A 12,988-nucleotide genomic window follows, 5' to 3' on the forward strand; every position below is an offset into this window, starting at 1 on the left:
ACAGAAAAGCCCCTTATAAAATGAGGATGTACAAGAGAAACTATACACATCTAACAGGATACACCGGTTTAAGGTGCCACTAGAGTACCTCAGCACAGCGGTCTTCGGTGAGCTCCTGAGGATGTCTCAGGAGGAGTTTGGATTCGCGGGTGGAGATGACGGTCGCATCACGCTGCCCTGCGACACTGCAGTCATGGAATACGCCATGTGTTTTCTCAGGAGAGATGCCTCCACGGAAGTAGTGATGGCGTTCCTGAGCTCCATTGCAAGATCGTGCTGCTTTGATGGTGGTGTGATGGTGCCATGCGTAGGTCTTAACCATTATGTAGGTGTTTGTTAGCTTCTGAAGAATGGCAGCAAGCCAGGATCCTTGTTCTAGGCACTATTGTTTGCTCAGTGGAAGATGTAAATAAGGAAGTTAGAAGATTAGAAATGGAACAAAGTTTTGTGATGGAATTTGCAAAATGTTCAGTTCAACTGTCTGCTTTGGAGTGTGTATGCAGCGATAAAGCTTTAGTAACACAATTATAGTTGTGTGTTAACAAAGCGAGTAAATGTGTACACTTTGAAACTACATTAACGATAAAAATAACGCGTGCTGCTCTTTTAGAAAAAAAAAAACTCCAAGTCCCGCACATGTTTTTCTTGAAGAATGAGGCAGGAGCTTTGACTTTACAAGCAAACGCTCATACATTCAGGTATGCATGCATATGAGTTAGCAGCTTAGAATTACACAAAAGAAAACTTTTATTTAACAGCAAGTTCAGCTGAATAATTAATGAACACCTGCAGATTTAGTAACAGTATGACTGTATGAGAACTAGTTATCAAACACTTATATAAGAACTAAAGTTACAAAATATACCTCTGAAAACAGAGTACCTTTTTTAGCCCTTTCTGCATAAGTGAAAATGGGGGAAGCAACAATGAAATGGAGACCAAACGAGATGCTGGACTGGAGACTGGTCATGCACAGACAAGACCATGATCTGAAGAAATAACGACGTAGGTCGAAAAAGTTGATTCAGGCAGAAGTACAGCATCTGAGATCTGCCTGAACAACAACCAATCTAAGACTGAAAGTTTAGCGGCGACCGATCACGGCCATTAACGAATTACTGACCTTTTAGTCCTACGTGCCTTTTTTCATTTCAGCAAGACAGGAGTCAAATCAAAGTTTCAGATAGCAACATGATCATTGACACTGATGATATCTAAACCCAACCCATCCATAACAGAGTCACAGAACAGATCATGGCATTGTCCCTCACCAGCTTGCCACACTGACAGATTAAATGAGAGCAGACCCATGTTTTGATGCTCCAAACATTTGGCCCCATCACAATCTAATCCAAAATAATCATACTACAACACTGCATTTGATGATCCCATGGCCTTGTCCCCTGCCATCTTTTCTGATGACAACTACACTTCACCGTCACAATGTCCTTCCTCTTGGCTATAAATTCAGCAAATGGCTAAGCTCAATAGCACCACTTCATCAGCTCATCCACCACCAACAGAGCATTATAACGTCCATCGCTCACTTCTCCGAATTCCTAGCTGAAAAACAAGACCCGGAACCAACCATGGTCAGCACCAAGAGACTAGCTCAATTGGCAAAGAAGTGGCAGAGGATGGCAACAATTAAGAGGAAGAGGCTCAGCCAAAGAAGATGAAGAGTGCTGCACCTCAATAGCAGTCAAGGGCCACTGTGTCATGTACACGGCCAATGGGAGGCACTTCGAGGTACCATTGGTGTACCAGGAGCTCCTGAGGATGTCCCAGAAGGATTGGCTTTGCAAGCGATGGCAAGATCACATTGCCTTGTGATGCCAGCGTGATGGAGTATGTAATGTGCTTGCTCAGGAGAAATGCCTCTGCCGAGGTTGAGAACGTGTTGCTGAGCTCTATGGTGACATCTTCAGAAAATAAAGGAGGGGAAAAATATATAGATGCATGGTGCATGAAGTAAAATATAAGGCAGGTAATGCAACACAACAAAAGAAACATATAGACTATTAATAACATAACTTGGTGGCAAACAAATTCCATTGTACGAAATTAATTATAGCAGGCCAAGCGCACAAGGCACAATTTGATAGAACTATTACATCCATTTGAGCGACAAGTAATATGGTGGAGTGAGTACTATTTAAGAGACACTCGATCGCTGACAAGTAGCATAATACATACATAAGTAGTTGTTTTTGTTCTTGGCTTGATAACGAAATGCAGCAAACTACAGAAGGAAGCCAGATAAGGATCCATCAATGACCCTCCTGGCCCCTTCATCTTACTTTCAGCTAGCTAGCTTAACTATGGCAATCAAGCTTTTACTTTGCTTCGCGAGTGGTTGCACGTGAAGTGGCAGCGGCGTCGGCGAGGTCAATGTGCTCTTGCACGAACTTCTCCAAGGTTTTTATGTGGTCCATGAAGACCATGGAGTTAAACTCATCGACCGCCCTAGCGTCCTCACAGAGGTGGATGAAAAGGTCGAGGTGGTCATGCGTTATGAGTCTCTGTGCGGCGAGAGCGGCCTCAAGGCAGAGCTCCACAGGCGCGGTCATGGGCAGGTGCAGGGCCATCAGTGCACGGAATAGATCATTTCCATGTAGGCCAGCGAGCTGGGCAGTGGGGGAGACATCATGGCGGCGGCCTTTAGGGCTGCGCGTGGCCTGGAGGCGAGCAGTGAGGTTATCCAGCTCCCTGATGTCATTGCCGAAATTGCGAACGAAGTTGGCCAACATCTGTTTTAGACAAAAGGCGTAGATGGGGGGGCTGGAGATGCAACGTGTCGCAGCAGCGCCCAGCACCTGCCGGAGGCGTACCAGAGCATCAGGATGTGGGTGGGTGCCCCCGGCCATCTCAATAAGATGATTGCTGCTTGCCAAAATTGCCTCCATGTCCATGGCCGGCCACACAATTGACTTGAGCGATCTCCCTCACTGGTCTTGCTGCCAAGGTGATAGAAATAGGGGGGGTTAACAATCACATCAACGTAGAAATGATGATTCACAGGAAAAAGCATGGCTATTTCAGGCATGAATTTACAGAAAGAGGCCAAAGTTACAACTTCACAAAAGCTAGTTCAGGTTGTGAAACTTATGAACTGGGCCAAAGACCATGAGCCTTACAAGATGAACTAGCATTAACTGAACCCTTAAAAATATCACAAAACTGGTGTGGACTGAGTCGATTGCAAACTAGGAATAATAATAATAAATTGGCTGAAAGCCGCACAAGAATAGAGGAAGCAAATCACATCTGGATTTAGGATATAATGGAGATGGGGGCGGAGGGGCTGTCCGGCGGTGAGTGGCGGGGTTCGTGGCGGAGGGGCTGTCCGGCGGTGAGTGGCGGTGAGTGGCGGTGAGGGGCGCGCACTGCAGAAGAAGCGGTGAGGCGTCAGACGGGTGGAGAGCGAGGCGGATACATACCAGCTTTGAGGCAAATGCGAGCACCGCGGGCGGCCTTCGGCGATGAGGGGAGGCGGCGAGCGGAACTCCGGCGGCGGCGGCGGCGGACTCGAGAGTGGAGTTTAATTTGGGATGCTATTCACCCAGTCACGCAGATCACACGAGAGCCAACTACTGTTTCAACACAAATAGCAAAAAACACCCCATAAACAAAGAAATATACAGATAGAGCCCTGGGAGTATGGGAGGTCATCCAGAGTACAGCTGGCCAAACGGGCCGGTTTTTTCGGCCCGGCCCAGCAGCACGGCACGCGACGGGCCCGGCCCGGCACGGGCTAATCGGGTCGTGCCAGGCACGCATCACGCATTGGGCCATGTCTGGGCCGCCACCCTCAGCCCGCGTGCCAGCCCGGCACGATAGGACTAATCGCGGGCCGGCACGTGGCACGGCACGACACGCGGCACGGCCCGATAGGCCCGCCTCGATCGATGGGGGAGCGGGACTGCGGGAGCGGGGGAATCGGCCGGCAGGCGACAGGCAACAAGGGGAGGGGGAGCGGGGCCCAGGCGCCCAGCGCCTCGATCGATATGGGGGAGCGGGATGGGGATAGGGGGACTAGGGGAGCCGTTGGGAGGGGTTTAGGGTGAGGTTAGGGTGGATGCAACGAGCGCGTCGAGCTCGATAGCTGTGCAAACTCCGCTCTCCTTCAACCCTGATGGTACGATACGCAATTTCACCTATGATGCTAATGTTCAGCGAGAAGGTCTATGTCGTCTTATTGCTTCTAATGATTTACCACTAGGCTTTGGTGAATCTGACGGTTGGTAGAATATATTCAAACTTGTCATAATCCTAATTATAGACCAGTTTCTAGACAAACTACCAGTAGGGATATTAAAAAAGCTATACAAAACTAGTAAAGAGAAAATAAAATGAAGAACTTTCTACATGCACTTTTTCAGTGTTGTTAACATCTGATATCTGGACTGGTCAGGCAAAGCAAGACTACATTAGTGTGGTAGCTCATTATGTTAACCAACATTAGCATCTACAAAAAAGAGTCATAGGATTTGAATTAATTGATGTATCACATAGTGGTCCAAACATTGTTGAACTTGTACGAATGATTTTAATCTTGCCGGACAAGGTTTTCGCAATAACCTTGGATAATGCTTCAGCAAACACTAGTGCAATGAATACCCGGACTCCTATATTCTCCGTATATGTTGCATCCTTTTTAATTCATCAATGTTGTGCTTGTCATATCATTAATCTTATGGCTAAAGGTGCGTTACATTTATGTGAACCACACGTTGAAGTCATATGCACTGCAATATCTTATTTTTCGCCTTCAACTCAACGAATTACAAACTACAAGGATATATATTGCCTTGATCTAGGCTGCATTCCACATAAGTATATTTCAGACATGCATGTTATATGGAACTCTACATATATGATGCTTAAGGCAGTTATCCAAGACAGAGTTCCGTTCAATGGTTTTATTCATGCCAAATGTGGGGTTGAACCACTAATTAGCAAGGAAACTTGGCATGTTATTACATCATTGACTGCATTTCTTGAGTTGTTCTATGATGCAACAATTACTTTGTCTGGGGTTTATTACCCGACATCTCCTTTGATGGTGCATACCCTATATTAGACATTGCTGGCATCGGAAAGCATATGAAGGCGATGGATTATTACTTAATGTTGTTGCTGACATGAAAACCAAGTATTTAAAATATTGGCAACAAATTCCACCATTGTATGCATTTGCATTTATTTTGGATCCTAGAGCTAAACTTGAAGGGTATCATAGTGCACTCAATGTACTTTATGTATCCCTAAGTTTAGATTATACTTATGACTTCAATAAGGCTCGTGAGAAGTTTTTGCTAAGTATGAGGAAAAATATGCCGGAGTTCGAATGCAACTACCTCCACCAGCACCAACTACAGGTAAAAAGAGAGGAGCATGGAGCAAGATCTTTGGTTCTTTGTCCTCCTCGACCGTTGGAAGCTCTTCCACATCAACATCTGTTCTTCAAGGTGGCGGGGAGTTAGCGAAGTACCTCAAAAGTGACAAAGTCATGTACAATTTAGATAGTGAGGAAGACTTCAACATACTACAGTGATGGCAAGAACACAAGCTTACATTTCCGGTGCTTTCCGTATTAGCACGTGATGTGTTATCGGTGCCTGTCTCTACGCTGTCATCGGAGTCTGCTTCCAGCCTTGCTGGAAGAATAATTGAGGAGAGAAGAACTAGTCTCACCCCTGATATGGTGAGAACACTGATGTCCGTGAAAGATGGCAAGCTATCAAGAAGGAGAGCGCAACACACTGCAGAAACCACATAACTACTAGCCATGTTTGAAGAAATGAACATTGAAGAACAAGACCCAGAAGAATAGTTTAAGACTTGTAGTGTAGTCCTTTTCTTTTTATTTTGTAATTTTCTTATCTTTTTGTAATTTTCTTTCCCTTTTGTAATTCTAGAGCGTGGCTTTGTACTCTTTTACTTTCCAGGGATGGAAGGTTTTAATGAAGCAGCCACTAATAAAGCTCAAGATTTATCCCAGATGATACATTGCCTCAAATTTTATTTTATGCAATGTTGCGGTGCCTAACTTGCCTTACGTGCCAAACGTGCCAACTTTTCTCTATAAAAAGGATGCCCACTTTCTCATTTATCACACTCAAACTCCATCTCATTTTCCACACACAAACATGGCTGATCCAAATCAAAACGTTCTTCAGAGACGAGCTCCCATCTGGAGGTACTACGATGAAGAATTCGTTACAGATGACGATAGTCCCACCGACCTTTTTGCAAAGTGCAAACAGTGCCGGGCTGGTACCCACCCACCGACGCCCTGCCTACCCACATCCCGGACATCTTTGTCCCGCACGGGTTGGTGTACAACGTCAGCCACTTCGCCTTCGCCCATCTCAACACGGCTATGGTGGTCTCCAGTCGGTGGAGTTCCACTTCGCAGCCGCCTCCGGCTGCTCTGCGCTGCTGGTCTTCGAGACCGCGGCAGGTAGGGATGAGGCTGTGGAGTTCTTCCCCACCACTTACATGGGAATCAAAGTGGAGCTCCTCCGCCTCGGAGACGCCAACAACATGGCCACCACGGTCTACAACCGCCTCGTTGAGGTCGACGCTGCTGGCTACCCCCTCGAGCTGTGGCACCACGAGGGGGGCCAACTTCGTGTTTGGCCACCTGGAAATGCTCTGCTGCATAGACCGGCGCTTCCTCCACCCTGGCGATTTCTCCACCATGCGCGCGTTCGTCCAGGTGGAGTCATCTGCAAGCCTTCCCGACCGCTGCATCCTGCGCCTGCCGCTGGCGCAGATCGTCGACATCGGTCTCTCCATCATCAAAACCTAGGAAGTCGTTGGGGGGGGCTCACTATCCCACTTGACGGTGACCACACGACGAGCCGGAGCACATCCCGCACGTCCACGGGGTCTGGGCGGACAACACTCAGCCGCGCCCATGCAACAGGGTCCACCACGACGACGACTACATGCCTCCTCCCTCACCACCCGCGGGCGACAACGGCGGCGTCGGTGCCGACATGCAGTCCCTGCTCTTCCACGAGTCCCACACGCCCATCCTCGGCCACGACGATGCCGTCATTGACATCAGCAGCGACGACGGTAGCGTCAAGTCCATCACCTCCATCTCGGACGGCGTTACGGTGGAGAACTCCTTCTCTGCCCTGGCCGTCGACGATGAGGACGATGAACCACCCCCGGATAGCATGCCGGGTACGAATAGACACCCTCATCCTCCGTTAATAGTGTTTCACTCCTTCCTACATCTAATGTGCCTGCATCTCCCATCCCACGACCAGCCGGTGATGAATGAGAGCACGAGATCGTTGCTCACCGCCTCTGGGCCAGCGACAAGCGCGACCTCACACAGACCCTGCGTCGCAGCCGCCGCATTGCTGGGATTGAGGGGCCCGCCTTCATTGACATGACGACCAAGGCCATCAGGGCTAAGGCCAAGAAGATCGACATCTCACCTGCATCCAGCGGCCTCGCCACGGCCATCAACGCTGCGGGACTAGCTGATCCTGCGAGCATCCCCTCTGACGACACGGCGGCACCGTCACTCATTGCAGTTCAGTGTGGCGCCACGGCGGAGGATGTCCGTGAGATTGCTGCGGTGGCCACCCCGGAGCCATGATCTGCTGCTACAGCCTCCCTGGCCGATCGCCATCACGCACGCTTCCCTTCGTAGTTCAAAAACTAGAGGACCCTACCATCGCTAGCTCTCTTTGCGTTGCCGAACCGTGCCCATGCAACAGTTTCCATGCTTAGTTTGCGCTAGCTCCTCTAGTCTTCTTTTTATGCTTTCTATAACCGCCAAAACAACCATTTTTAATTTCAATGCGATCGGCCGTTTAGCTTAGTGTTTCTCGCTGCGTCGCTACGGTGTCCCTACGTGCAATGGTTAACACGAAATTCACGTTTTGCCGCTGGAACGTACGGCCGGGGTCTTGGCGAAACGCAAAAATGCTCGGACGTGCTTGCTGAGCTAATTTCCATCAGACCACATGCATGTTTCCTCCAAGGAAACAAAACTAACCTCTCCCGACGCTCGAAAAACTAGGTCATTCCTACACAGCCGATGATTTTGCGGACGATGCATGGACGACACAGGCTAATAATCGTTGGATTGAATCCCTCCATACCTAAGCAACGTCAGATCCTACCATCGTCCACCTGTCGTGCATAAATGGTCGTGTGTGCAGCTATTCCGCTCATCGGGTGGGATGATGGCCTCATGCTCATCCTCGCTTTTTCCGCTGTCACGTACACTCAATCCCGTTGTACACAAACAATTTCCTTTTCCTCTTTAGCTTCACCACATCCTTTAACTATCACCAACGTATACGCCCCCACGGACCACTCTCCTCTCTTAAACATGACTTTCTCATGGATCTTGAGGCGGCTGCCCCCGGCCAAAATCTGCCTTGGATGATTAACGGCGATTTCACCTAATGAGATATGCCTCGGACAAAAACAATGACTCCTTCCAGCAAAACGAGGCTGACCTTTTCAATCAATGGATAAATAACTTGGCCCTTATTGAGCTACCTCTACTGGATAGGAGGTTTACCTGACACCCTGGAACTCCTTGACCGTGTCCTCGTAAACGTCTCTTGGGATCAGATTTTCCCGAAATCATCAATCTCGAGTCTCACACGCTATGTCTCTGACCATGTGCCTCTGATCATTTCGATTAGCATTTCCTTCCCCTGCCCCGCATTCTTTAGATTTGAACTTGGATGGGCCTAAAGCCCGGCTTGTCGGACGGTTGTTGCTTCCTCCTGGGCTTCGGCCCCTCTCACGTTTGCCCGGGCCCTGAAAAAAATGTCGCCTTGACCTCCGTGTGTGCCGCAAAAGTGTCATCCCTCTTAGTACACGTGAGACAAAATATTCAAACAAACCCGTGAGACAAACTGCAGATTAACAATCAATCTCCTCGACTTGATAGAGGAATGCCATTTCCTTTCCCTTCTTGAGCTTGCCCTTAGATGGGTGGTCATAAAAGTGCTACACAAAACGATGCGAGAAAAAATGATTTACTGGAGTCTTGGTGCAAAAATCAAAAGAACTATCGACGGAGACAAAAACTCTAGATTCTTCCAGGCCTCGGCATCTCAGCGTCGCCGCCACAATAAAATTCACTCTATCTCGCTTCATAACCAGGACTTCACTGCCCATGACACTAAGTGCCAAATACTAACGTCCTATTACACATTCATTCTGGGGACACCATTCTCCCCAACATGGAACTTCTCGCTGCAGTCCCTCTTCCCGCATCACACCCCACAACTCTTGCAATTAGACTCTCCTTTTTCGGTGCAGGAAATCTATGATGCCTTTACGGACATGAACACGCTGGCCAGCCCCGGTCCGGACGGCATTGGGCCGGGTTTTTTCCGAAAGTACTGGCCCATTCTGAAACAGAAAATAACGGACCTATTCCACTGCTTTTACGACCAGTCTGTAGACATATCATGTTTGAACAAAGCCTTTATCATCCTTCTCCCTAAGGCTCCAGACACTCCTACAACGGACGCATTCCGACCCATCTCACTTCAAAGCTGCCCGGTCAAAGCCATAGCAAAACTTCTCGCAAACTATCTTAAGCACGTCATCCTGCTTCTGGTCCACCCTGACCAAACAGGGTTCTTATCAGGGCGCACTATCTCCGAAAATTTCTTGCATGCGGCTGACATCCTCCACGTCTGCGCTAGAAGAAAAGCCCCCACCATGGTTATCAAGCTGGATTTCTCGAAGGCTTTGGACTCTGTCTGCTGGCCCTCCCAGCTTACCATTCTAGCTGCCACGGGCTTCCAAAACAAATGGATTAAATGGATTGAATCTTTGCTTGTTACCGGCAAAACAACCATCCTTCTTAATGGAATCCCTGGCCCGTGGATACAATGTAAAAATGTGTTACGACAGGGGGATCCGCTATCCCCGTTTCTCTTCATAATAGTTGCAGATGTACTTCAAAGAATGATCATAAAGGCTTGTCAGCAAAATCTGCTTGCACACCCCATCTCCCCAGATCTTCCGTGCCCGGTCCTTCAATATGCGGACGACACCCTAATTATCGTTAAGGCTGATGCTTCTGCGGCTGCAAATCTCAAATGTATCCTCAATGACTTCTCGAGCACCACTGGGCTAGCCATTAACTTCTCTAAAACCACTTTCGTCCCCCTAAGTATTGCGCCGGAAATTGCCTCCTCGATGGCGGCCAGACTTGCCACCTCTGTAGCCTCTTTACCACAAAAGTATCTTGGCCTCCCTGTTGAAATATATTGCCCGCCTCCCTCCATCAGTTCGGGCTTTTGGATGAGTTGGCTGGTGCATGAATACAATATGGTATCTGAGCCAAGAGGTATTGAGTTCAAGACCTTGTCAACGCAGTATTAAATAAAACGATCCTGTGGCCTACATCGATCCCACGTCTAAGGACTAAAATAGTCTAGACGTGAGGGGGGGTGTTGAAATATATTGCCCACCTCCCTTCATCAGTTCGAACTTTTGGATGAGTTGGCTGGTGCATGAATTTAATATGGTATCAGAGCCAAGAGGTCTTGAGTTCAAGACCCTGCCAACGCAGTATTAAAGAAAACGATCCTGCGGCCTACATCGATCCCACGTCTAAGGACTAAAATAGTCTAGACATGAGGGGGAGTGTTGAAATATATTGCCCACCTCCCTCCATCAGTTCAAACTTTGGATGAGTTGGCTGGTGCATGAATTCAATATGGTATCCGAGCCAAGAGGTCTTGAGTTCAAGACCATGCCAACGCAGTATTAAATAAAATGATTCTGCGGCCTACATCGATCCCATGTCTAAGGATTAAAATAGTCTAGACGTGAGGGGGAGTGTTGAAATATATTGCCCACCTCCCTTCATCAGTTCGAACTTTTGGATGAGTTAGCTGGTGCATGAATTCAATAACTTAAACATAATTATACTTCTAACACTCCCGGCCCCTCTCTCCCCACAAACTGCCCCCTCCGCATTCCAACCAGTAATAGATCGTTGCGATGTGTATCTAGCTGGGTGGTGTGCCCTTCTGCTCTCTTGCGGTGGTTGTCTGATTCTGCTGTCAGCTGTTCTTGATAGCCTTCCCACTTACTTCATGATGTGCTTCTCCCTACCCATAGGCGTTCTGGAGGAAATCGATAAACATAGACGGATTTTCTTTTGGTCAAACGGAGACTCCTTCTCAGGGGCTAAGTGCTTGGTTGCATGGGATAGAGTGTGTATGCCTAAACAGGTAGGTGGTCTATGCGTTAAAACTTACGAGCACATTTTTTTTGCCTTATGTTGAAATTTGCATTCAAATTCCTACACTTGCCCCCTCCCCTTCCTTTTGCCTTGGAAGGATTGGATTATAAACCACTCCCCAGTCCATATAGGTCTAGGGAAAATGCCTCCTTCCTCGGCAAGGCTATCTTCAAGCATATACATACACTACGAGAGATCTCCCAGGTTAGGATAGGAGATGGCTCTTCCACTTTCTTCTGGTTAGATCGCTGAATACTTTTGGAGTCTCTCGCCACCACCTTCCCAACCCTGTTTTCTCACCACACAAAGCCAAATGCATTAGTCAAAAATATTATGATGGATGGGATTGATCTGGGCTTATGTAGCCGACTAACCTTAACTACTTCCAATGAACTTGTTTCCTTGAGACTGTTATTGCAGGACATGCACCTCACGGGAGATCCAGACGAAAGATCGCTGCTCAATGGGGCTGACTTTTCCACCAAAGGCGCCTACGACGCTCTTGCCTCTTAGCTGGCCAACCCCAACCTTGCTCACATATGGGATTCGAGGGTTCCCAACAGGGTGCGGGTGTTTGGATGGTTGTTCTATCTCGACAAGCTTAGCACTCGAGCCATTCTACACCGTAAGACCATCATCGACTCGTCGTCCTGTCCCTGTTGCAACGGGGCGCAGGAAGATCATGCTCACTTATTCTTCGCTTGCCCCGCTGCTATTGCCATTAGGGATGCACTTGGGTTGCAGCCATGTTCCTCATCTCTTGTGGAGCTGTGGAACTCGCCATGCCACCCCACCCTACCGCAGACGGTGTGGCCTTTCGTCGTCCTGTTGCTGCTCTGGAAAATTTGAGATGTGCGAAATGCGATGACCTTCGGGGGGATAAACCAAACCCCAAATGATGTAATTAGAGCCGTAATCTCCGACCTCACTCTCTGGTCACACCGCCTTACAAAGGCGGACCAAAAAATCCACGCCGGATTGTGGCGGGATTTTTTTTCTCCTCTCGTCTTGCATAAACCTTGTTGATGAAGTTTTGTTGAAATATATTCAGGTGGGGAGCCTTCCCCCTGGTGACAGTTAAAAAAAATCATCATGGTCATTTGGCGTGTGTGGCAGCTACGAACAGACCAAACACATGGCAAGGCTGTCCCGCCGGTTGAGGCTACAGTGGACTTTCTTACAGCTCCTACAAATCGATCAAAGCTTGCTGGACGTTTTACTACTGACGAGATACTGAAGGGGAAAATGCAAGTCGGGTCTGACCTGAAGGTTCCGGTGGCACAAAGGAGCCCCTCCAATGCTCCTTCGCCAGCGCCTAAATCGGGGTCGGCTGCCCTGTCCGTTGATGGTTCCTTCAAGAAATCAGATGGGTCAGCGGCTGTCAGCATGATGCTCAGGGATAGTGAGGGTAGAATCATATTTGCAGCTTAGCGGGTGATTTTTCACTGTAATGATGCATTGGAGGCGGAAATTCATGCAATTATGCAAGGGATGGCCTTGGCTATCCAACACACGTCACGTCCAGTGGTGGTTCAGGTGAACTCTTCTGAGGGACTCTCAATCCTCTCAAGCAATGCCTTGACTCGATCGGCTTATGGACAGTTAGTTCTAGAAATTAAAGAGTTGATGTGTAATATGTAGTTTTTACCACAGAAGATTCATCGTACTCAGAATAGAGTTGTAGATCTGTTGGCCAGTTATAGCCGCTCCGAGTGCGCCACGGTTGTGTGG

The 12,988-nt window shown here is 48.3% G+C and overlaps 2 protein-coding genes across 6 annotated transcripts in view; one reads left to right on the forward strand and one right to left on the reverse strand.

Annotated features, from left to right (window-relative positions):
* LOC123120845 (auxin-responsive protein SAUR36-like) overlaps window positions 1-509 on the forward strand; it is a 69,826-nt gene extending 69,317 nt beyond the window's left edge. The window contains exons 2-3 of the mRNA XM_044540832.1: window positions 74-307; window positions 504-509. Coding sequence (XP_044396767.1) covers window positions 74-307; window positions 504-509 — 240 coding nt within the window. The remainder of the gene's footprint in view (window positions 1-73; window positions 308-503) is intronic.
* Window positions 510-1,119: 610 nt separating this feature from the next.
* LOC123122477 (uncharacterized) lies at window positions 1,120-3,594 on the reverse strand. 5 transcript variants are annotated; one of them, XR_006460231.1, is made up of 5 exons: window positions 3,465-3,594; window positions 3,266-3,386; window positions 2,832-2,957; window positions 1,692-1,922; window positions 1,120-1,563 (listed from the first exon to the last, which is right to left on the reverse strand). XR_006460231.1 is itself a non-coding variant. In XM_044542678.1 (3 exons), the coding sequence occupies exon 3, from the start codon at window positions 2,910-2,912 to the stop codon at window positions 2,337-2,339; it is 576 nt and encodes a 191-aa protein (XP_044398613.1). In that variant the 5' UTR covers window positions 2,913-2,957; window positions 3,266-3,386; window positions 3,465-3,594; the 3' UTR covers window positions 2,050-2,336. The 5 variants fall into 5 exon arrangements, 2 of the variants coding, with proteins under 2 accessions (XP_044398613.1, XP_044398612.1); XR_006460229.1 differs by lacking the exon at window positions 3,266-3,386 and having other exon boundaries at window positions 3,441-3,583; XR_006460230.1 differs by lacking the exons at window positions 2,832-2,957; window positions 3,266-3,386 and having other exon boundaries at window positions 3,441-3,576.
* Window positions 3,595-12,988: the final 9,394 nt, after the last annotated feature.

The sequence above is a fragment of the Triticum aestivum genome, chromosome 5D, assembly GCF_018294505.1.
Source record: "Triticum aestivum cultivar Chinese Spring chromosome 5D, IWGSC CS RefSeq v2.1, whole genome shotgun sequence".
NCBI classification, from domain to species: Eukaryota; Viridiplantae; Streptophyta; class Magnoliopsida; order Poales; family Poaceae; genus Triticum; species Triticum aestivum.